The sequence below is a fragment of the Rhinichthys klamathensis genome, unplaced genomic scaffold (assembly GCF_029890125.1).
Source record: "Rhinichthys klamathensis goyatoka isolate OS25496 unplaced genomic scaffold, OSU_Roscu_1.1 h1tg000289l_1, whole genome shotgun sequence".
Taxonomy (NCBI): domain Eukaryota; kingdom Metazoa; phylum Chordata; class Actinopteri; order Cypriniformes; family Leuciscidae; genus Rhinichthys; species Rhinichthys klamathensis.
In genome coordinates this window covers 130,905-153,799 of record NW_026606808.1, presented here as the reverse complement: position 1 = coordinate 153,799, position 22,895 = coordinate 130,905, and the positions used below count along the sequence as shown (strand labels likewise).

General features: G+C 44.1%; 1 protein-coding gene and 1 long non-coding RNA gene across 2 annotated transcripts; one reads left to right on the top strand and one right to left on the bottom strand.

The window, feature by feature from the left end:
- The first annotated feature begins 5,074 nt into the window (after window positions 1-5,074).
- Window positions 5,075-21,049, top strand: LOC130103509 (vitellogenin-like). The gene is made up of 28 exons (XM_056269754.1): window positions 5,075-5,141; window positions 5,287-5,307; window positions 5,391-5,542; window positions 6,480-6,731; window positions 6,806-6,967; window positions 12,510-12,658; window positions 12,747-12,897; window positions 12,991-13,148; window positions 13,237-13,402; window positions 13,489-13,614; window positions 13,705-13,923; window positions 14,012-14,229; window positions 14,319-14,416; window positions 14,533-14,657; window positions 14,744-14,845; window positions 15,589-15,708; window positions 15,820-16,006; window positions 16,095-16,197; window positions 16,285-16,470; window positions 16,576-16,639; window positions 19,218-19,386; window positions 19,464-19,741; window positions 19,836-19,880; window positions 19,963-20,040; window positions 20,132-20,338; window positions 20,424-20,566; window positions 20,663-20,801; window positions 20,887-21,049. Exons 1-28 carry the CDS (start codon window positions 5,102-5,104, stop codon window positions 21,010-21,012), a joined length of 3,984 nt encoding a protein of 1,327 aa, XP_056125729.1. The 5' UTR covers window positions 5,075-5,101; the 3' UTR covers window positions 21,013-21,049.
- On the bottom strand, window positions 19,882-20,486 carry LOC130103510 (uncharacterized). Its single transcript, XR_008809362.1, has 2 exons — window positions 20,397-20,486; window positions 19,882-20,317 (listed from the first exon to the last, which is right to left on the bottom strand). It is a non-coding gene; the product is annotated as an uncharacterized LOC130103510 (long non-coding RNA).
- Window positions 21,050-22,895: the final 1,846 nt, after the last annotated feature.

Sequence of the window (22,895 nt, the reverse complement as noted above, 5' to 3'; positions counted from 1 at the left end):
CAGTGCGTGACTGGCCTAGCCTCAGCTCTTTTGTGGCTGTTAAGATAGCAGCTACACGAACGGGGCGACAGAGTGGCCCGCATTGTCACTGAATCCCATACCACACCAAGGAAAGTGGTTCTCTGTACTGGAGAAAGCACACTCTTCTTGGCATTGAGCCTCAACCCCAACATCTGCATATGAGCGAGAACGACACCTCGGTGCCGAACCGCTAACTTTTCTGATTCCGCTAGAATCAGCCAGTCATCTATGCAATTCAGAATGCGTATACACTGCACCCTGGCGGGGCCAGAGCTGCGTCTACACACTTCGTGAATGTGCGGGGTGATAGAGCTAGACCGAAAGGAAGTGCCTGATACTGGTGTTCTTTGCCCCAAAGAAAACCTCAGGAACCTCCTGTGCTGAGGGAGGATGGAGATATGGAAGTATACATCTTTTAGATCTATCGTGACAAACCAGTCCTCGGATCTGATTTAAGTCACGATCTGTTTGAGTGTCAGCATCTTGGACTTGAGTTCCAGCACCAAACACTCCAAAAGACGAAGATCTAGTATGTGACGCAGCTCTCCATCCTTTTTTGGAACAATGAGATAACGACTGTAAAGACCCGACGCAATGTCGGGTGAGTACACCTGCTCTATAGCTTTCTTTGCTAACAGGGCCTTTACCTCTTGCTCCATTACCAGAGAGATTACCATTACCCATAGAGATATATTTGGCAGTAGCTTCCGCGCTGCCAGAAAATCTACCAAGGGAACCAGCCCCTCGAGGCTGGCCTCTGGTGTAATAAAGACAGCCAGTTTTCGAACCCCCCTCAGAGGGCGCGAGTCCGACGCAATGTCGAGTTGACGCTGCGCCAGAAGCTCGCTGGAGAACGCTGCGCCCCGAAGCACCAAGGGTGGCGGGGTTGGCAGAACGGTCCCCTGAGGGCACCGAGATGGAAAGGGCACCGTATAATGAGGTGTACACCATTCCACCCCGGTTGGGGCTGCCCTCACCGGTCTGACGCTGGTGGCGCCAGACCTTTTCTTTTGAGCCGCAGCCTTCTCAGCATGAAGAACGGTCCTCGGATCCGGCTTCTGCTTTGAAGGCTTTGGCTGCTGTGTTGTGTATGAGAAACTAGCCGGCTGGAGCTGCTCACGCCCAGCAGCCCCAGGGGGTTGGACATAGCGAGGGAGAGATTATCTTGTATCTTTCTCCATGATTCCCATCAAATTGAGCCAGAGGTGTCTCTCAGTGACCACAAGGGCTGCCATCCCTGAGAGATAAATCTGAGGCCCGACGGAGTTCTCAAACCCCATCGGGCCAAACTCCCTCACTTCTGTCCAAATACCACAGCAGGTCAGCCTGATATGCTTGCAGCACTGCTATAGTGTGCAAGCAGGCTCATGCTAGACCCACTGCCATATATGCTTTTCCCACTAGATTAAAAAATAGTTTTCTTTAATGGTTTAGTGAGAGAAGCCGACGCCTTCAGGGACGATACTGAACCGGGAGACAGATAGCTCGCAAGTGTCTGTTCTACCCGGGGTATTGCCCCATAGCCATACTCTCTTAACCCCCAAATATCTGAATATACATGAATCTGGGGCTAAAAGATGAGTAAGGCTTTTTCCATGATCTAGACAGCTCGCTGTGCAGATCGGGAAAAATGGAAGGCCCCATGATGGAGGTGGAAAAATAGAGGGAAGGAAACTCGTTCAAATTATTTGAAGGACGAGTGCCCCCTTATTTCTGCTGGCCATTAAATATTTAATTTATCTACAGCCATAGTAAACATCTCCACCACTTATTATTATTATTTTTTTATATATACATTCTTTATATATATTCACTTTATTTTATATATAATATATAAACTATCATATATATATATATATAGGCTATATATATTTCTCATACGCTGGGGAAGAGATGGCAAATCCACTTCCCCCATGATTGTGTCACTTTCAATGCCCAGCACATCTACCTCCTCGGAGGTAGAGCACTGAAGCATTGATTTCTCTCCCCGGGCGGAAGAGACCGCAGCGCGGGCTTCCGAGACCGGCGAGAGAGCACTGGATCCCTCGTAGAAAGGGAGGAGATAAGATCCGCGGACCCGTCTCCAACCCCGTAAAGAGATCCTATTCGCGATCCACAGGAATGCATTCTCCGCGCTGCCTCGGCAGACGCGGGTCCTGCACCCTGAGGATCGCGAGCCTGGCCACTTTCCTCGAAAAGTGCCAGGCGAGAGCGGAGCAAACTACACAAAGCTCGTGTGTGTCCCCACCCGTTAAATAACGCGGGCAGGTAGAAGCACAGAGTTTGTAAAGTTGTTTCGCCATAACTCTTCCCAATAATATCGAACAGACAACAATAAATAGACAGAGACAGAGTAACACAGATCGCTTGCTGAGACACAGAAGCTAATGCCGGTTTTCACCGGATGTGCTTTATCCCTTCCTGGTCATGACGTCACCCGCCCGTGACGCTCATTCTTTCCATTGGACTAGTTGACATTGATGCTCAGACGCATTCACGCTGGGGGCGTTCCCAAAGCGTCGAAGACGCATCGCGAGTTCCCTCGAAAGGGAACAAAACAAAACGAATGGGCCAATGTACGAGTTTTATGGGCCACTAAGACAAAATAAATAAATAATAAAAGTATGATGTATCGGCCCAAAAAGCACGTGGAATCTCTACCATCCTGGGGGGAAAGAATTCGCTCCCGGTAGTCCCGATGGCCAGCATGCCTGTGCTGTGCACAATACTAAGTAAAAAAAATTCGTTTGACACCTAAATGGCTGAGATGAGAAGACTTACCTCTATGCTGGGCTTTCTTTTTATCTTGTTGTTTTCTCCGGTTTCGTCCCTGTGCATCAGAGGGTTTCGATCAACGCGCCAGCAGCTGAGCACTTGCCTAACGTAACGTAACGTAACCCCCCCGTTAGGAAACTATCGACAATAAACGTGTGGCTGAGGGGGCACCTTAGGATGATCATGTTTAATAAACGTGTTTTCGTTTCGCTTGTCATTCTAATTCTGTTATTAATGGGAAGTAGGCCAAGGGCGACATTAGAGGGTGCCCGCGCGCCGCGCCCCCTACACATTTGTCGCCCTAGGCAACCGCCTAGTTCGCCTATAGCAATCGCCGGCCCTGCCCACGAGAGCGTGGTATCGACAACGCTGATATTATTAGATCACTGTACTGTGGAATATCGGTGACGCGAAACTTGCTTACACTTGCTAAGAAAATTTCCCCTTTAAAGGCGAGCTAACCGGCCCCGATGCAGTCTGCAGATCAGTAGTGAACTCTGCCGCTGGTGTAGGAAGCAACGGAGAAATACTTACCTGGATGAAGTTTAATCACGATAGAGGGGACATATTAACAGTGGCTGGTGGAAGCGCCTACCAAACTTGAAAAACCGACTTGAAAGCCTTGGAAGTGGAGCTTGAACTTGAACCAGCGAGAGAAGATCGCCTCTCGTGACTTGTAAAGTTGTTGATTCATGTCGGTGGATCGGTGGATCTGCAGGATAATGCACCCGTGCAGACAGCGAGGTTCTTTTGCTGGACAAGTTGTTGAGGATGACATAGTTCTCTTCCTGCCGGATTATCCTGGCTGAGCTGACGCTGTTGAGGTTTTTGATGACGTGAAAATGGAAACTGATTGGTTACCCAGGGTGTTTTAGGCCTAGAGAGCAGAACTTCTCATGAGAGGCCTTGGCTGATCAAAAACTCTCCGAAGACCACTGTGCATACGAGGAGATGCGGCACTGAACGCGGGAACCTCGACATGTAGCAGGAGATACAGCGGGACATATCCATCGTCGGAACTCAATAATAGTAAACAATATGCGTGTCCTGAAACATGTTGGCTGGCGACTGAACGAGAGCATGAATGAAAGCGTCAGCATCTGCGAACTCAAACATGTGTAAGTACTGGTCTTTTATACCGCAAGTATTAGACACGATTGGATAGATGAGAAGGTAATAAGTGACGTAGCAATTGAGTCTTCCTGGCAGAACTTAACGCTAAAGCTTCCATTTCTTGCATGCCCAGCATACTCACCGGACATGTCACGCATTGAGCATGTTTGGGATGCTCTGGATCGGCGTTTACGACAGCGTGTTCCAGGTCCTGCCAATATCCAGCAACTTCGCACAGCCATTAAAGAGGAGTGCACCAACATTCCACAGGCCACAGTCAACAACCTGATCAACTCTATGCGAAGGAGATGTGTTGCACTGCGTGAGGAAGATGGGGATCACACCAGATACTGACTGGTTTTCTCCAATCCACACAGCTAGGCCAATCAAGTTGTGGATGAAGAACCACCAGATCAAGACCCTGTCATTGCCATCACAATCTCCAGACCTGAAACCCACTAAAAACCTCTGGAATGTAAGCAAGAGGGTCACCAGCCATCAAATAAAGCCATGCTTTAAATTTTTCACCAGGAGTGGATTAAAGTCACCCAACAGCAATGTGACCTACTGATAGGGAGCATGCCAAGACGCATGAAAGCTGTGAATGGAAATCAGGCTTAGTCCACCAAATATTGATTTCTGAACTCACCTAAGTTAAAACAGAATTGTGTTGTTTAAAAGTGAATATAAACTTGTTTTCTTTGCATTATTTGAGGTCTGAAAACAGAAAATCTTTTTTCGTTATTTTGACCAGTAGTCATTTTCTGCAAATAAATGCTCTAAATTACTATAATTCTATTTGAACTTTGCATGAAATGTTGTCAGTAGTTTGTAGAATAAATAAAAAAATATTCATTTTACTCAAACAAATACATATAAATAATAAATCCAGAGAAACTGTTAATTTTGCAGTGGACTCATGATGAATTAGGCAAAGATAACTTTTGCTGATCAACTTTCTGGCAAATGATGACAAATACAAAATTGATGTTGGTCATTGCTCTTGACGGTGACATGACAGGACAGGGTAACCTAATCTCTAATTGATATTGATGTTCAGATAGGTTGACCCAACAGTCTTTTTATGTTTAAATACATCTGTTAATAATTCATTTAAAAATTAATACTTGGTCAGCAATAAAGTAATATAAAAGATCTGATTCTCTGAGTAGCTCTTCACAAACCATCAGCCATGAGAGCTGTTGTGCTTGCCCTGACTGTAGCCCTTGTGGGTAAGTTTTGTTTTCGAACTTAAGAAGTTCCTGTATCTCTTTTCTTAAAATATTTATCTTTAAGAAAGTAAATTAGAACCTCTTAAAAATAAATTAGTTAAATTAAGTCATTTTCAAAGCATATTTTCTCATTTGTTTCTTTTAGCATGTCAACAGATCAACCTTGGTAAGTAACAAAATTGTAATTTGGTAATTTGTAAATAGCATACTTGCTTAAACTCAACCAAATAAATACTCTACCATTTTCAGTTCCTGAGTTTGCCCCTGATAAGACCTATGTGTACAAGTATGAGGCTCTGCTCTTGGGTGGTCTTCCTCAAGAAGGTCTGGCCAGAGCAGGAATAAAAGTCAGCAGCAAGGTTCACATCAGTGCCGTGACAGAGAACACCTTCATGATGAAGGTAATGACCATTATGTTCAACAGTAAGGAAAAACTAAAACTGCGTTAGCAAGCATTGACTGTTAACCCTTTCGTGCGTACAATCACACTGGTGTGATCAGTCTTGGCTGGTCCCTGGAGTGTACGATCACACCGGTGGGATTAGAACGGTCAGTGCATCAAGTGATCAACTGCTAAATTCAAACGTGCTTTCGTGAGTTGGCTGGCGCTGAGCCAGAGATGGACGTGCTCAGTGCTGTCATATATCACAACTATTCAGTGTTTTCAACCACATAATGTTTACTTTAGGTTTCAGACATTTAAATACACATAAGTACTAGCAAAACAATGATTTTGAGTTTGTAAAATACACACTGATGTCTATGGAAGCGGCATAATAATCCTTTCCATTATAATAAGACGACACGTTTTATTCATATCAAATACACATTGTGTAAGTAGCTTTACATTTTACCCTATTCTTATCCCAGTTCACCGGCCACTTACTTTCATGTATTTCGTGAGAAGTGGAGGAATTGACGTGTTGTAAATCCAACTGATCCGATCATCTGAACTGCGTCTGCGGATACCGCATACAGCTCAACTAACGCGATAGTTATAAAGGTGTTTAAACAACAAAACACATCCACTTGTACATATTTGACAATCGGAATATCAGTGTTTCATGCTATAGCTAGTACATGTGTGAATATTTTGAATAAAAAAGGAAAAATGACATAAAAGCAGATCATCATTGATTCAGCGCTGTGTTGTGGTTGCGCTGTGTCACGTGACAAGCAATGACGCGTCACCATGGAAACATTAAAGTGTCAGGTTCTAAATAACAGTCGCCTTGAAAAACTCACCCTGGGGGGGTCAGTTATAATATTTTAAACTTACGTGTGATAGGGTTAAAAGCAACAATTCCCTTGTTTAAAAGTGAAATTATTCCTTTTCAGCTCATGGATCCTCTACTCCACGAGTATGCTGGCATTTGGCCCAAGGATCCATTTGTTCCTGCCACTAAGCTCACCTCAGCTCTGGCTGCTCAGCTTCAGATTCCCATTAAGTTTGAGTATGCTAATGGTGTGGTTGGAAAGGTATTCGCCCCAGCAGGAGTTTCCCCTACAGTACTGAACCTGCACAGAGGAATCCTCAACATCCTTCAGCTCAACCTCAAGAAGACCCAGAACATCTATGAGCTGCAAGAGGTAAGAAAGTGATCCTGGTATGTATTTGATCTTTTTTGAGTTCTGCAATCTAATTTTTTTACTTTTCCTTCAAGGATGGAGTTCAGGGAGTGTGCAGGACCCACTACGTCATCAATGAGGATACAAAGGCCAACCACATTATTGTCACCAAGTCTAAGGATCTGAACCACTGTCAGGAGAGAGTCATGAAGGACGTCGGTTTGGCATACACTGAGAGGTGTACTGAATGCACAAAGGTAATGAAAAAGACGAGAAACACTTGAAATATTTACTCGATATAATGAAAACGTCTCAGGTTACTACTGTAACCATAGTTCCCTGAGAAAGGGAACGAGACGATGCGTCACTTGACGCTTTGGGAACGCCCCCAGCGTGCATGCGTCTGAGCATCAATGTCAACTAGTCCAATGGAAAGAATGAGCGTCACGGGCGGGTGACGTCATGACCAGGAAGGGATAAAGGCTCACCCGGTGAAACGCGGCATTAGCTTCAAAAAGTCGAAGCAAGCCGATCACAGGGAAGCAGGAAGTATGGCAGGGTGACGCATCGTCTCGTTCCCTTTCTCAGGGAACTATGGTTACAGTAGTAACCTGAGACGTTCCCTTTCGAGGGAACTCGCGATGCGTCACTTGACGCTTTGGGAACGAGAATACCCAAACCGCCAGAATTCCAAGTACCTGAGTGTCAGTCTGTTGGAACTAAGCACTAAGCACCTGAGAACCTGGGGCAGCATCCAGGTCCAAACTGTAAAACCTGACGAATGTGAGCGGTGAGGACCAGCCTGCCGCATCACAAACGTCTTGGAGGGAAACCCCAAATAACAAGGCTTTAGAGGCCGCCATACCCCTCGTTGAGTGAGCTCTGACCACCAAGGGACACGGATGGTCAGAGTACTCGTATGCAAGTGAAATAGCCTCGACTATCCACTTGCTAACCGTCTGTTTAGAAGCAGGAAGACCCTTCTTAGGTGATCCAAAGCAAATAAATAACTGGTCGGACTTCCTCATAGACGATGTCCGATGAACATAAGTATCCAGTGCTCGCACTGGACACAAGAGGTTCAGCCTTTCCTGGTCCGCAGATGTAAAAGGAGGACAGAAACCTGCAGCACAATAGGCCTCGGAATAATGGTAGGCACCTTTGGAACATATCCATGTTTCGGGTAAGAATGCCTTGGCCATCCCCGGTGCACTCAAGGCAGGAGGGGACCGAAAGGGCCTGAAGGTCTGACTCTAATAGGGACGAAATAGCTAGCAGAAAATAGTCTTAAAAGAAAGGAACTTCTCTGAGACCAAATCTAAGGGCTCGAAGGGAGCCCCAGATAGGCCTTCTAGAACTATTGCAAGGTCCCAAGCCAGCACCCTAGTGCAAGTTGCAGGCCTCAGCCTCAAAGTGCCACGAAGGAAACGAGTGATCAGGGGGTCTCGACCCAAAAATGTACTACCCACCAGGGCGTGGAAAGCCGCAATGGCCGCCACGTATACCTTAAGCGTGGAAGGACACAGACCTGATACAAAGCGTTCTTGCAGAAACTCGAATACTGTGTTTACTGAACAGTTAACCGGATCCCACTGACGCTGGTAACACCAAGAAGTGAAAAACTCTCGAAATAGTGAATATAGTTTCCTCGTAGCGGGAGCTCTGGAGCTTAGAATGGTCTCAACAACCTCGGTTGAGAGACCACTCTCTATGAGTTGGGCCCCCTCAGAGGCCAAACCCACAGTTTCCAAATCCCCTGCCGGGGGTGCAATATTGCATCCCCTGCCTGAGACGGAAGGTCTCTCCTGATCGGGACCTCCAAGGGAGGTCCGTCGAGGAGAAAAATTAGGTCCGCAAACCAAATTCAGCTCGGCCAGGGTGGTGCTACTAAATAGGCTTATTCCATCCTGGCGGAATCACTCCAGAACTCCTGGGAGCAGAGCAACAGGGGGAAATGCGTACAGACGTAGCCTCAGCCACGTCTGCAACATAGCAACCAGCCCCGTGGGGACTGGTTGAGTGAGGGATAACCAGAGTGGACAGTGCGTCGTACTTTTGCTGAGACGAGAACAAATCCACTTCTGCCTGGCCATAAAACTCCCATATTTGCTCCACCGCCTCGGGGTGGAGTCCCCTGGCCTCAGCCCCTGCCTCGACAGGGTGTCTGCTCCAATATTCTGCCCCCCCTGGAATATACACTGCCCTCAGACAGCGTAATTTCCTGAGGGACCAAAATAATAGGCCACCAACGTGTTGTCTGTGGGTCAAGAACCAGAGTTTCCTCCATATAACCAAGGCGCGGGGATACTGCCGCGTGATCTTGATCGTACGGAGTGGGTTTCCCCTCAGGGAGAACCGTCTGGTCCTGAGCCACCACTGTAAAGGTCTCACGTACAGCAGGTCAAAGGGTATCACATTGAACGCTGCTGCCCTGAGGCCTAACAGTCACTGTTTCAGAACAACACATGATGGCCCCTCAGGTCTGGGAGGAGATGTCTCAACGCATTGAAGACGACCATCATCTCTAGGCAATTCATGTGCCAAGCGAGATGATGACTCCTCCCAAGCCCTGAGCTGAGCGGCCTTCCAATACCGCTCCCCAGCCGGTGAGGGAAGCATCTGTCGAGATAGCAACTCGATGGCAAAGAGCTCCCAACACCGAACCCTGGGTTAAGAACCAGTGTTTCCTCCATATAACCAAGGCACGAAGGCAAGGCCGCGTGATCTTGATCATACGAAGTGGGTTTCCCCTCGGGGAGAACCCTCTGGTCCTGCGCCACCACTGCAAAGGTCTCATGTACAGCAGGCCAAAAGGTATCCCGTTGGACGCTACTGCCACAAGACCCAACAGTCTCTCAAACTGTTTTACAGTGCGTGACTGGCCTAGCTTTAGCTCTATGGTGGCTGTCAGGATAGCAGCTACACGAACGGGCGATAAAGTGGCCCGCATCGTCACTGAATCCCATACCACACCAAGGAAAGTGGTTCTCTGTACTGGAGAAAGAACACTCTTCTTGGCATTGAGCCTCAACCCCAACATCTGCATATGAGCGAGAACGACACCTCGGTGCCGAACCGCCAACTGCTCTGATTCCGCCAGAATCAGCCAGTCGTCGATGTAGTTCAGAATACGTATGCCCTGAAGCCTGAGAGGGGCTAGAGCTGCATCCACGCATTTCGTGAACGTGCGGGGTGATAAAGCTAGACCGAAAGGAAGAACCCGATATTGGTATTCTTTGCCCCCGAAAGAAAACCTTAGGAACTTCCTGTGCTGAGGGAGGATGGAGACATGGAAGTAGGCGTCCTTCAGATCTATCGTGACAAACCAGTCCTCGGATCTGATTTGAGTCACGATCTGTTTGAGTGTCAGCATCTTGAACTTGAGTTTCTGTACTGAACGATTCAACAGACGAAGATCTAAAATGGGACGCAACCCCCCATCCTTTTTTGGAACAATGAAATAACGGCTGTAAAAACCCGACTCTCTGTCGGGTGAGTACACCTGTTCTATAGCTTCCTTTGCTAACAGGGCCTTTACCTCTTGCTCCATTACCAGAGCCTGCTCGGGATGCACCACTGTGGGCAGCACCCCGTTGTAACGAGGAGGACGAGAACCAAACTGGATTCTTTATCCTTTCTCTACAATCTGCAGGACCCAATGAGAAATATTCGGCAGAAGCTTCCACGCTGCCAGAAAATTTACTAAGGGAACCAGCCTCTCGAGGCTGGTCTCTGGTGTTATCGAGACAGCCAATTCCGGAGCCTGAAACATAATGGCAGGAACTACCTGAACTGGCCGCTCTAAGGCCCCCCTCAGAGGGCGCGAAACCGATGCTGTGCCGCAGCATAGCATCAGCGACTCGCTGGAGACCGCTGCGCCCTGAAGCACCAAGGGTGGCAGGGTTGGCAGAACGGTCTCGTGAGGACCCCGAAATGGAACGGGCACCGTATAATGAGGTGTACACCGCTCCACTTCGGTCGGGGCTGTCCTCACAGGCCTGATGCATGAACATCAGGACCTTTTTTTTTTTTTTTGAACCGAAGTCTTCTTCGCCTGAAGAACGGTCCTCAGATCCGGCTTCGACTTAGAAGACTTCGGTTGAGAGGGTTGCGTCCGTCTCCAGTCTCTACGTGGAGGTGCACGAGACGCAACACTCTCTTTCTGATGCACACGATATGATGAGCTCGACGGCTGGGGCTGCTCACGCCCAGCAGTCCCAGGGGGCTGGACCCGGCGAGGGAGAAACTTTTTAAAAACGTCCGCTTGCTTCTTTGACTCCTGAAATCTCTCGACGACCGCGTGGACTGCGTCGCCGAAGAGACCAGAAGGTTCAAGCGGAGCATCTAATAAAAAAGCTCGATCTTTTTCTTTAATATCAGACAGATTTAACCATAAATGTCTCTCAGTAGCTACCAAGGCTGCCATAGACCGCCCAATTGCTCTGGCGGTCTCCTTAGTAGCCCTGAGAGAAAGATCGGTAGCCCGACGAAGTTCACGAATATCATCATGACTGACTCCCTCACTACTATCCAGATCCCCCAGCAGGTCAGCTTGATAAGCCTGGAGCACTGCCATAGTATGCAGACATGCTCCAGCTTGACCTGCTGCCGTATAAGCTTTGCCCACTAACACCGAAGTGGCTTTAAGCGGTCTAGTGGGCAAAGCCGAGGCTTTCAGAGACGATGCGGGACCAGGGGAAAGATAACTGGCTAAATTCTCTTCCGCCTGGGGCATCGCCTCATAACCATACTCTTTCAGCCCTCTTATTCTCGAATAAGTGTTAACATGAGGGCTGAAAAGACGTGATGAATATGGTTTATCCCACGATTTAGAAATTTCATTGTGCAAATCGGGAAAAAATGGAAGCCCTCGTGGTGGAGATAATGTGGTGGAAGATAAAAAGCGCTCATCTAATTTGCTTTTGGGACGAGCGCCCTTCTTCTCAGATGGCCATTCAATATTTAACTTCTCTACAGCCCGCGACATAACATCCACCAGCTCATCATATGCTGGGGAAATAAATTGTGAATCTCTTTCCCCAATGTGTGTGCTTACACTCTCCACACTCATCGCATCAACCTCCTCGGAGGAAGAGCAATAAAGTAATGGAGGGCTCTCTCCCCGGGCGGAAGAAACCGCAGAGCGTGCTTCCGACACCGGGGAGAGAGCACTGGATCTCTCGGGTAAGGAAGGAGAAAGAGCCCTCGGACCCGTCTCCAACCCCTCCGAAAGATCCTTTTGCGATCCCCAGGAATGCATTCTCCGCGCTGCCTCAGCAGACGCGGGTCCTGATCCCTGTGGATCGCGAGCCTGCCCACTCTCTTTATCAAAGAGTGACAGGCGAGAGCGGAGCATGCGAAGCGGTAACATCTCACAATGCTGGCACTCAGCCCCCTCGAAGGCTGAGACCGCATGCTCCACTCCCAAACAAACGACACAAAGCTCGTGTGTGTCCCCACCCGTTAAATAACGCGGGCAGGGAGAAGCACACTGTTTGTACACTTGTTTAGTTTCCATCCTTTTCCGCAACAGACAACAGTAAATAGACAGAGACAAAATGACACAGATCGCTTGCTGAGACACAGAAGCTAATGCCGCGTTTCACCGGGTGAGCCTTTATCCCTTCCTGGTCATGACGTCACCCGCCCGTGACGCTCATTCTTTCCATTGGACTAGTTGACATTGATGCTCAGACGCATGCACGCTGGGGGCGTTCCCAAAGCGTCAAGTGACGCATCGCGAGTTCCCTCGAAAGGGAATGCCAAGAGTCAAGTGGTCACATACCTTTCACCCAACAGAGGGTCAAGAGTCTGATTGAAACTGCATCTTACAACTACATCATGAAACCATCTGCCGCCGGTGTACTGATCGCTGAAGCCACAGTTGAGGAAGTGCATCAGTTTTCACCCTTCAATGAGATCCATGGTGCTGCCCAGATGGAAGCAAAGTGAGATTGATCCTCTGTGAGATTTCCCTTAAAAAAATGACGTAACAATATTACTAATAAATAAATATATATATATTTTTTTTTTCAGACAAACCTTGACTTTTGTTGAGATGGAGAAGACGCCTGTTGTTCCAGTCAAAGCTGATTACTTGGCCCGTGGATCCTTGCAGTATGAGTTTTCAACAGAAATTCTTCAGACCCCCATTCAACTCATGAAGATCAGTGATGCACCCGCTCAGGTATAATTCATTACTTAACATCTTTAAAAGTCTCCAAGTCAAAGCCTTTGATCCACGAAGACGTCATCTAAGTGTTGCCCTTACTCTTTCTAGATTACTGAGGTCTTAAAGCACCTTGTTGAAAACAATGTGGCCATGGTCCATGATGATGCTCCACATAAGTTTCTTGAGCTCATCCAGCTCCTGCGTGCTGCCACCTTGGAGAATATTGAGGCCATCTGGGCTCAGTTCAAAGACAAACCAGTTTACAGGTACAATGTTTGAGCAATAAGTTCATAGCAATATAGTTCAAGGGAAATTTGTATTATGAATATATTTTGAAAACAATGAATCTGTTAGGCGCTGGCTTCTGGATGCTCTTCCTGCTGTTGGCACACCAGTCATTGTAAAATTCATCAAGGAGAAGTTCCTGGCTGGTGAACTTACCATTCCTGAGTTCATTCAGGCTCTTGTGGTTGCTCTGCAAATGGTCACTGCTGATTTGGACACCATCCAGTTAACAGCTGTGGGTAGATCTTATACTATACTCAAAGTGCTGTTCTTCAAATCTTACCAGAATCAAATTAATCATTTCTGTATGTTGCTGAACAGAGTTTGGCTATGCATGAGAAAATCGCCACAATCCCAGCTCTGCGTGAAGTCGTCATGCTTGGATATGGTTCCATGATTGCCAAACACTGCATTGCAGTTCCCACTTGCCCCGCTGAGCTCCTCAAGGTAAACACCTCAAGACATCCATAAATTTCTGTCATGGACATACTATAATATTTTGTATTTGTCTAACTGTATGTGCCTCAAACTCCTCAGCCCATCCATGATATTGCTACAGAGGCCATTTCTAAGAATGACATTCCTGAAATCACTTTGGCTCTGAAAGTCCTGGGCAATGCTGGTCACCCTGCTAGTCTTAAAACCATCATGAAGCTCCTACCTGGACTGAGAACTGCAGCTACTTCTCTGCCTCTTAAAGTCCAGGTTGATGCCATCTTGGCTCTGAGGAACATTGCCAAGAAAGAGCACAAACTGGTAAGTGTCAGACACTGTAGGAATCAATTACTGTAAAGATTACACACATTTTCATTCAATAATATACTAACCTTGTTTTCTGCCTCAGGTTCAGCCAGTGGCCCTGCAGCTTGTATTGGACAGGGCTCTCCACCCTGAAGTGCGTATGGTTGCTTGTATTGTGTTGTTCGAGGCCAAGCCCTCAGTGGCTCTCGTCTCCAATCTTGCTGGTGCTTTGAAGACTGAGACTAACATGCATGTTGCGAGCTTTGCCTATTCCCACATGAAGTCCTTGACCAGAATCACTGCACCTGATATGGCATCTGTGTAAGAATAACAAATCATTTTCCACATATTTTAATTTAACAGACAGAATTGAGCACAAGCCAGAGGTAATTATGGTTTGTCCATTTCAGTGCGGGTGCAGCTAATGTTGCCATCAAGCTCATGAGTCGCAAACTGGACAGGCTTAGCTTCCGTTTCAGCAGAGCCATTCAGCTGGACTTCTATCATAGTGAGTCTTGCAATTTTTTGAGAGAGATATAAAAAATGGTTTATTGGGTGTTTCTGAAAATGTGTCAAAAATTCTCCTGACACATTAAATGTATTCTTACCTCTGTCCCTGTGCAGCTCCTCTTATGATTGGAGCTGCTGGTAGTGCCTACATGATCAATGATGCTGCCACCATCCTGCCCAGAGCTGTTGTAGCTAAAGCACGTGCTTACCTGGCTGGAGCTGCTGCTGATGTTCTTGAGGTGGGACAACTAAGACTTTAAAAAAAAAAACTGATTCGTGGTTTTAAAATATTTTCAGTCTTCACTCAATTGATCCTTTCAAACAGATCGGTGTGAGAACTGAAGGAATCCAGGAGGCTCTTCTGAAATCTCCTGCTGCAGATGAAAGTGTTGACCGTATGACAAGGATCAAGCGCACACTGAGAGCTGTAAGTTTTATTCAGTGTTGGGAAAGTTAATTTTCTACATGAACTAGTTCAAAGTTCAGTTCACAAATTTTAAAATGAACTAGTTCAGTTCATAGTTCATACTTCAAAAAATGAACTAGTTCATAGTTCTTTTTTTTCCATATGTTGCTACAAGCTATTATTTTTTTTTTCAATTATTGCCACAGCCCATATACAACCACAGACAGCAATTATTTTATCGGCGGCAAAGTTTGCACAGAAATGTAAGATTTTTCCCATCCTCACTGACCTTGTCATACAACTCGTTTAAATCATACGACGCCTCCTCGCTCGCTGCTTTGTCGAATACATGCTGCTTCTTGTCTTGATGACGCATGTGGCGGCCGCGGTGCGACACTGGTGGCTGGTGTTGCCAGATTGGGTGTTTTTTCGCTACATATTAAGGCCTGTTTACGCATGTTTTAGCCGGGTTTTCGCCTGGAAGGCTCTATAGAAATCTGGCACCCTATTGAACGAAGTTAAACTGAGAGAGCGTGCGTCTACAGACACCAGAATGAACGCGTTCACCGTAACGTTCATCAGGCAGTAATACAGTACGTTCAGTTCACGTTCGCCCAAAATATGAACGAGTTCATGAACTATCGTTCATTGAACGCGTTCAGGTACAACACTGCCAGTGTACAATATAATTGTGTACTTTTAAGAACTATAATAAACATGATATAGACAAAATGTATATCACTTCTCTGTTTTAACACCTCAAGCTCACAAACTGGAAGGACTTTCCAACCAATCAGCCATTGGCTTCAGCCTATGTCAAATTACTTGGACAAGAAGTGGCTTATTTCAACATTGACAAGACAATAATTGAAGAAGCAATACAGGTATGGCGTTTTAGCTCATGTCTACTCTCTCATTATCATATTTTTTTTTAGATCTGTCTCACAAATAATTCTCACAATTAGAATTAAGTTTCTCATAAACACCATCCCCAGATGGCCACTGGACCCAAACCACGTGAACAGTTGAAGCATGCCCTTAAAGCTTTGCAGGAAGGAATTGCCTTCCAGCATGCCAAACCCCTGCTTGCATCTGAAGTGCGTCGTATCTTGCCAACAGCAGTTGGTGTGCCCATGGAGCTCAGTTTGTACACTGCTGCTGTTGCTGCTGCAAGTCTCAATGGTATGTTTTTTTCTTAGAATGTTTTATCCTTTCCTTGGATATGAGGGTGTCACTTCGAAGTTTGATGTTGCTCTGTCCATCCTTCTAGTTAAGGCCACCATTACACCGCCTCTCCCTGAGGCGATTGAGACTATGACTCTTGACCAGCTCAAGAAGACTGATGTTCAACTCCAAGCTGAAGCTAGACCAAGGTAGACTTTTGCAGCTACATTCATGAAGATGAGATCTAATGTACATGACAACAGTTTTACAAACAATCTCCCTTATTCTTATTTCAGTGTTGCTCTCCAGACCTTTGCTGTGATGGGAGTGAACACTGCCTTGATCCAAGCTGCTGTTATGGCAAGAGGAAAGGTCCGTACTATTGTCCCTGGAAAAGTGGTAGCAAGAGCAGACATTCTCAAGGGCAACTACAAGGTGGAGGCTCTGCCTGTTGATCTTCCTGAACACATTGCTGATGTCAGGTACTGAAATATTAGTCAGACCAGTGTAGCAAACATTCTGAATCAATTCATAAACAATTCAGAAGGCTTCTAAAAGTGAAATTCACCATTTTTTTGTTCCAACAGCTTTGAGACTCTTGCTGTAGTTAGAAACATTGAAGAGCCCAACGCTGAGAGGATTGTTCCCTTAGTACCCGAGTCTGCCATGCAGAATACTCAGACTCCTGCTGATTATTTGGTAAATTTTGAACACACATGATCATACCTGTCAAGTATCCCGTTTTGGCCGGGAAAGTCCCGTATTTAACCCTTCTTTCCCGCCGTCCTCCCGTATTAGGATTTTCCCGTAAATCTCCCGTATTTTAACCTGCATTATTGAAAAATAATAATACCGCGGGCGAAAAACAAAAAACAAAAAAAAAAACAATCTGAGCTCTGTCACTAGCCTCGCGATAACTAACGTTCCAGGTACTGTAGGTGGCAGTTGTCGCGATGTTAGTGTGTGAGGTCAGATGATGAGTGACAATGCGGGGCAAACAAAAAACAAACAAAAACAGAGACGGATGATGGACGCTATGACAGAGCAAGGTACTCTTGCCAAAAAAACAAAACCCTCATGTACTAAATACCGTGATCAATGGGATAACGAATTTACTTTTCTGAAGAGGAGCAGGGTGGGGGACAGTCACGCGTTTTGTAACTGCGACTTTAGCATCTCACACAGGGAAGGAATGATGTATGTCGATCAGCACGAGAAAGGGTGTTTTAGCATGGTATGAAAGATTGTTACACAGAATAGGATGGCGTTAGACAACACAGAACTGTTTGCTCTACTCTCATGTAAAATTAACCACTCTGGCCCAGTCTACAAATACACTCCTTCCAAAACAGTTAATACAAAGTCTGCAACAATTTTTTTTCAATAACTCACTAAAAGAGTAAAGAAAAGTTATGTGAAATGAAAAGAAAAACTGCAAATGAAAAGAAAAACTGTAAAAGAAAAGCAATATGAAATGAAAATGTGTGGAATGAAAATAAAATGTAAATGTAAAGACAAGCAATGTTAAATGAACAGAAAATATGCAAATAAGCCTTTAAATAAATGCTCTTAATACCCTATAACGTTACCATACATAGGCCTATTAAGACAGGTGTTATAGCCTAAATGAAAAAACACACACACACACACACACACACATATATATATATATATTAGGGGTGGAACGGTACACAGAAGTCACGGTTCGGTTCATACCTCGGTTCAGACATCACGGTTCGGTACGATTTCGGTACAATGGAGGGATAAGCAAAACAAAAATGCAGAAAGCATTGTATTTTTTAAATAAGTTTTATTAATAAAGGCATAGAACCAGTTTATTTGTAGTGCACTGACAATAGTTTTATATAATTCGTTTATTAATAAAATTAATAAAAAGACAAAAAGACCTTGCGATATGTTTGGTAATTGTACCTGAATTAATTTAAAATTAATTTGCTATATTTCAGATAAATATATTTGTTTTCCTTAATTTTAATTAACATTATTAATTAACAATGTAACACTATTCTCATCTGAATTATAAATAATTGATTTCTGTATAAAATAATACTACCATTAAAAACACATTCGATTTTCTTTTTTAATCAATGTAGAATGTGTAAGATTAGTGCTCCGAGGACGAGAAATGAAAACCAATGCGATTATATGATGTACGTCTAAAAGATGGGACCCACATATTGTTTTGAAATGGAGTTGGATAAATATGTTTTGCTTTTAAAACAGTGTATGTGTGTGTGTGTGTGTGTGTGTGTGAGAGAGAGAGAGAGATTTTGGTTGGGTGACAGTTGTAGGTTACAGTTTGACAAGAGTTTACAGTGTGACAAAAGCACAATGTTGTGTTTTATTGCGAGTGTACACAAATATAAGTAAACACTTTGCAGGTTTAATGATCTGTATGAACAAAATGACGGAGTATGTTTTTTTTATGTTTCCACTGTTCGATCGCGGCCGGGCCTCTCTCTCACACACAAACACACACAGTCCAGCATTGCAATCTTGACATCGCAGCCTGTTCATTATGCGGTCACACCAAACGCGAATAGAGCGTTAAATTCGCGTCTATCGCGTCTAGTTCGACGCTAGTCCAAAGCGAATAGGACGCGCGTATAAAGCCAACGTTTGAAGTGAAGGCGCGTTCAGAGCTAAGCCGATGGTACAGATTATGTGTCCCTAAAGAACCCGCGTATCTAACATTAGTTCCGCATTACATTAATTAATTTTCACGCGAGTTTTATTTATTTTTATACCGTGTATTCTCCGTGTAAATTCGTGCACCGAACCGTGACGCCCGTACCGTTTCGGTTCGGTACGAATACATGTACCGTTCCACCCCTAATATATATATATATATATATATTTGTGTGTGTGCACACACACACACACACACACACACACATATATATATATATATGTATATATATATATATATATATATATATATATGTGTGTGTGTGTGTGTGTGTGTGTGTGTTTTCATTTAGGCTATAACACATGTCTTAAAATGTAAGGGATACTGGAGCTTGGTTGGGGTGGTGGGACTGCTCACGGTGGGCGCCGGAAAATTTCCCTTATTTTCAAATCCAAAACTTGACAGGTATGCACATGATGGATGTGTTAGCATTCTGAACATTCATTTGCTTTAAGTTTTAAAACAGCAAGGCATATAATACTTAATTATTCTTTTCAGTCCTCTGAAACACCAGATGAGACTCCTGTGAGAGCTGCTGCTCCATTTCACAAGACTCTCTGTCTTGCTGTCCCATACATTGAAATCAAGGGGTGCGTTGAGGTGCACTCTCGCAATGCTGCTTTTATCAGAAATTCTCCTCTCTTCTACATAATTGGAAAGCACTCAGCCCGTGCTGCACTGACAAGAGGTATTCATTCAGAGAAGATTACATTGATTAAACTAAAAAATTTGCAGACAAAATAATAATAGTCATTCTGGCTTTAGCTGAAGGTCCTGCAGTTGAAAGACTGGAGCTTGAAGTCCAAGTTGGTCCTAGAGCTGCTGAGAGGCTTCTTAAGCAAATCAGCCTCATTGATGAAGAGACTCCAGAAGGAAAGGCCTTCCTGTTGAAACTGAGGGAAATCCTGGAGACTGAAGACAAAAATGCGTCCGTCTCCTCTGAAAGCAGCAGTAGCAGCCGCAGGAGCCGCAGGAGCCGCAGCAGCAGCAGCAGCAGCAGCAGCAGTTCAAGCTCCTCCATGTCCAACTCTCGTAGGAGTAAGGTGAGGACGTGGAAGGTAGCGTGTTGGTTAAGTAGCCAATATTTGTCTCATAAATATATTTTTTTTCACTGAATCATTTTATATGGATTTTTAGACTGCCATGATCATGGAGCCCTTCAAGAAATTCCACAAAGATCGGGTAACTACTAAAAATACTATTTTTAATATCATTACTTTAGATTATATTGATTACTTATTACAAAACTTATTTTTGCTTGCAGTTCATGGCACCCCATGGTGCTTCAAAGGCAGTAAGCAGTGGAAGCACTGCATCTAGCTTTGAGGCTCTCCAGAAACAGGTGAATCAACTAGTGTCATTAATAACATATAATCCAAAGGTGACATTTTGTACTAAATTCCACTTAAATTGATTATGGTTTATGCTTTCAGGCTATATTCCTCGGAAGTGCTCTTCCACCTGTTTTTGCTGTCATTGCCCGTGCTGTGAGAGTTGACCACAAGCTGCTGGGCTACCAACTTGCTGCATACTTTGACAAGCCAACAGCAAGAGTGCAGCTCGTTGTTTCCTCCATCGCTGAAAATGACAACATGAAGATCTGTGCTGATGGAGCCCTGCTGAGCAAGCACAAAGTCACTGTGAGACTGGAACTATTATCGAAATTAATTTCTCAAGTGAAATAATTTACATCAATACCATCCTTTGAACACAAATGTCCTTCAGGCCAAGGTTGCTTGGGGTCAAGAATGCCAACAGTATGCAGTCACTGCTAAAGCTGAAGCCGGTGTCCTGGGCGAATTCCCTGCTGCACGTCTAGAGCTGGAATGGGAGAGGCTGCCAATAATTGTCACCACATATGCCAAAAAGTAATGTTCAGCAATGCTGAATGACAAATGTATTGTATAGTTTAGAAAATGGCACTGGATTAATCTGCTCTTCTTTGTGTATCCCTTCCCAATTAGGCTGTCTAAGCACATTCCTATGGCGGCTTACCAGACGGGCTTTAGCCTAGAAAGAGCATCGAACAGTGAGAAAGAGATTGAACTGACTGCAGCCTTGCCAAGTCAGAGATCCTTGAATGTCATTGCTAGGATTCCAGAGGTGAAATAGTTTTCAGTTAATTTGTGACTCTCACAGAGATATAATAAGAAACTTCAACAAATTCTTTTTGTTTCTGCTGCTCTAGATGACACTGTCAAGGATGAATATTCGTCTCCCTGTCGCTGTTCCCATTAATCCAGACGGAACTCTTTCCATTCATATCGATGAGGACATTCTCTCCTGGATCCAGAAACATTTCAAGGAAGAATAAGAAATGAATTACATTTTAAATTTTCACATTCATTTTAATTGAATACATTGCCACTGTTGTGATATATGTAATGTCATGCAATCTAATGTTAATAAATACCCTGCAAGTGTCAGAATTCTGCGAACTGATTTTATTTTACAATAATACTCAATACTCATAAACGTTTTTTTTTACACTTGACAATAATGTTCACAATTTATTCTTTAGTTATGAAACATATATATAATATGGTGACCGAGAGGGGATATGTTCGGTTTGCATAGTTTTGTCATGGTCACAACATATTAATTTGTGGGAATGTGATAATATGTCGTGGCCAAAAGATCATTTTGTCGAGGTAACGACAGCATTTTTATGTTGTGGCCATGTGATGTGAAGTCGTGGCTTTAAGATTTTTAAAGGGAAGGACATATTTTTCTTCTGGCCATGAATTCTTGATTCTTGAGGGAACAACATCAACTGTATTTCTTGTGGCCATGAGTTTAATGTGTAAACAAACCTGCGTGACCATAGCAACATGGGAATATCGGAAATGGATGTTAATAAATGAACATTTTATTCCAATAGTTTATTAGCAATAAATGTTAAAAGATTATGTAAAAACATAAAATAATATAGGCCTACAAGAAAACATTTTGATCCATCCCATTCCATGGCCTTTTAAATCCATTCAATGATCATGTCTTTTTTATTTAATATTTGTATATTAGGGTATTATTATTATTAAATAGGCCCCTATAGCCTATTGATTACTAGCTGAGATTGAATGAAATATATAGCCTAATATGATACATTCCTGTAAAGTGAACTTCCTGTACAATTCCCATTAAGTGCGCCTACAGAAGGGAAGTCATAGAATCAAGGCTTTATTGGCATGACTGTCGGACACAGCATTTTCAAAACATAGGCTAACCTCTATGATACTGTGAGTAGGCCTATAGATAATACAAAATCTTAATTGGGTGAAGAGACAATGAGATCAAGCGGACAATATATATATATATATATATATATATATAGGCTACAAATATATATATATATATCTGTCAGGATTATTTTTTGTTTTGTTGTCTTTTTGTTCCTATGTGTTTATTGTGCTTCAGTTCAGTTCAGCCTCTATTGTTTCCTAGTTAGTCTCCTTGGTAACTGATTATGTTCAGCTGTCTATCATTATATTTTCCCTGTTTATTTACTCACTGTTCAGTTCAGTTATGTTATTCTCTTATATTTCTCCAAGTTTATTAAAAGGAGTTATCGTGAGATATTCTGTGTCATGCATTTATTCAATACCACCATATATGTGACAATATCAGTGAATTAAAAATGGATTAAAAATACTTTAAGGAAAAAAAAAAAAAAATTTGTAGCTTGTTTCGTGATGTTTGTTCTGAGAGAGAAAAATCTCATGTAATATGAACGGCTCGAATCTCGTGTTCATTCTATCATTCAGACATTGCTTCACTTGTCTGGTGTTTATAGCTGCATTTAATTCTGATGAATTAAAATGATGGAATAATTATCTGACTTTGAGAGTTTAGATATCTAATTAATATAGTATATTCAGCATTCAGGTCATGCTTCACTTGCCTGGTGGTTATGGCTGTATTTAATTCTGATTAATTAAAAAGGTGGAATAGTCATTTGACTAAGCTTGGAGCAGAGCATGCATGGGCAGTTCTCAAGCGGGCTGCCTGTGTGCATTGTGAGCAGTTGCCGATTAGGATGCTCCGCTCCCGCCTGGCCATATTCGATGAGAGCAGCCAGGCTTGTGCTTTCCGCTGTTTGGGTCCCGTGTCTGCCGAGATGGTGCGGCGTCTCAGATTGTGGGGATCACAATTGGAGATGATAGATGTGTTCAAGACGACTTCGGCCCTTTCTCTACC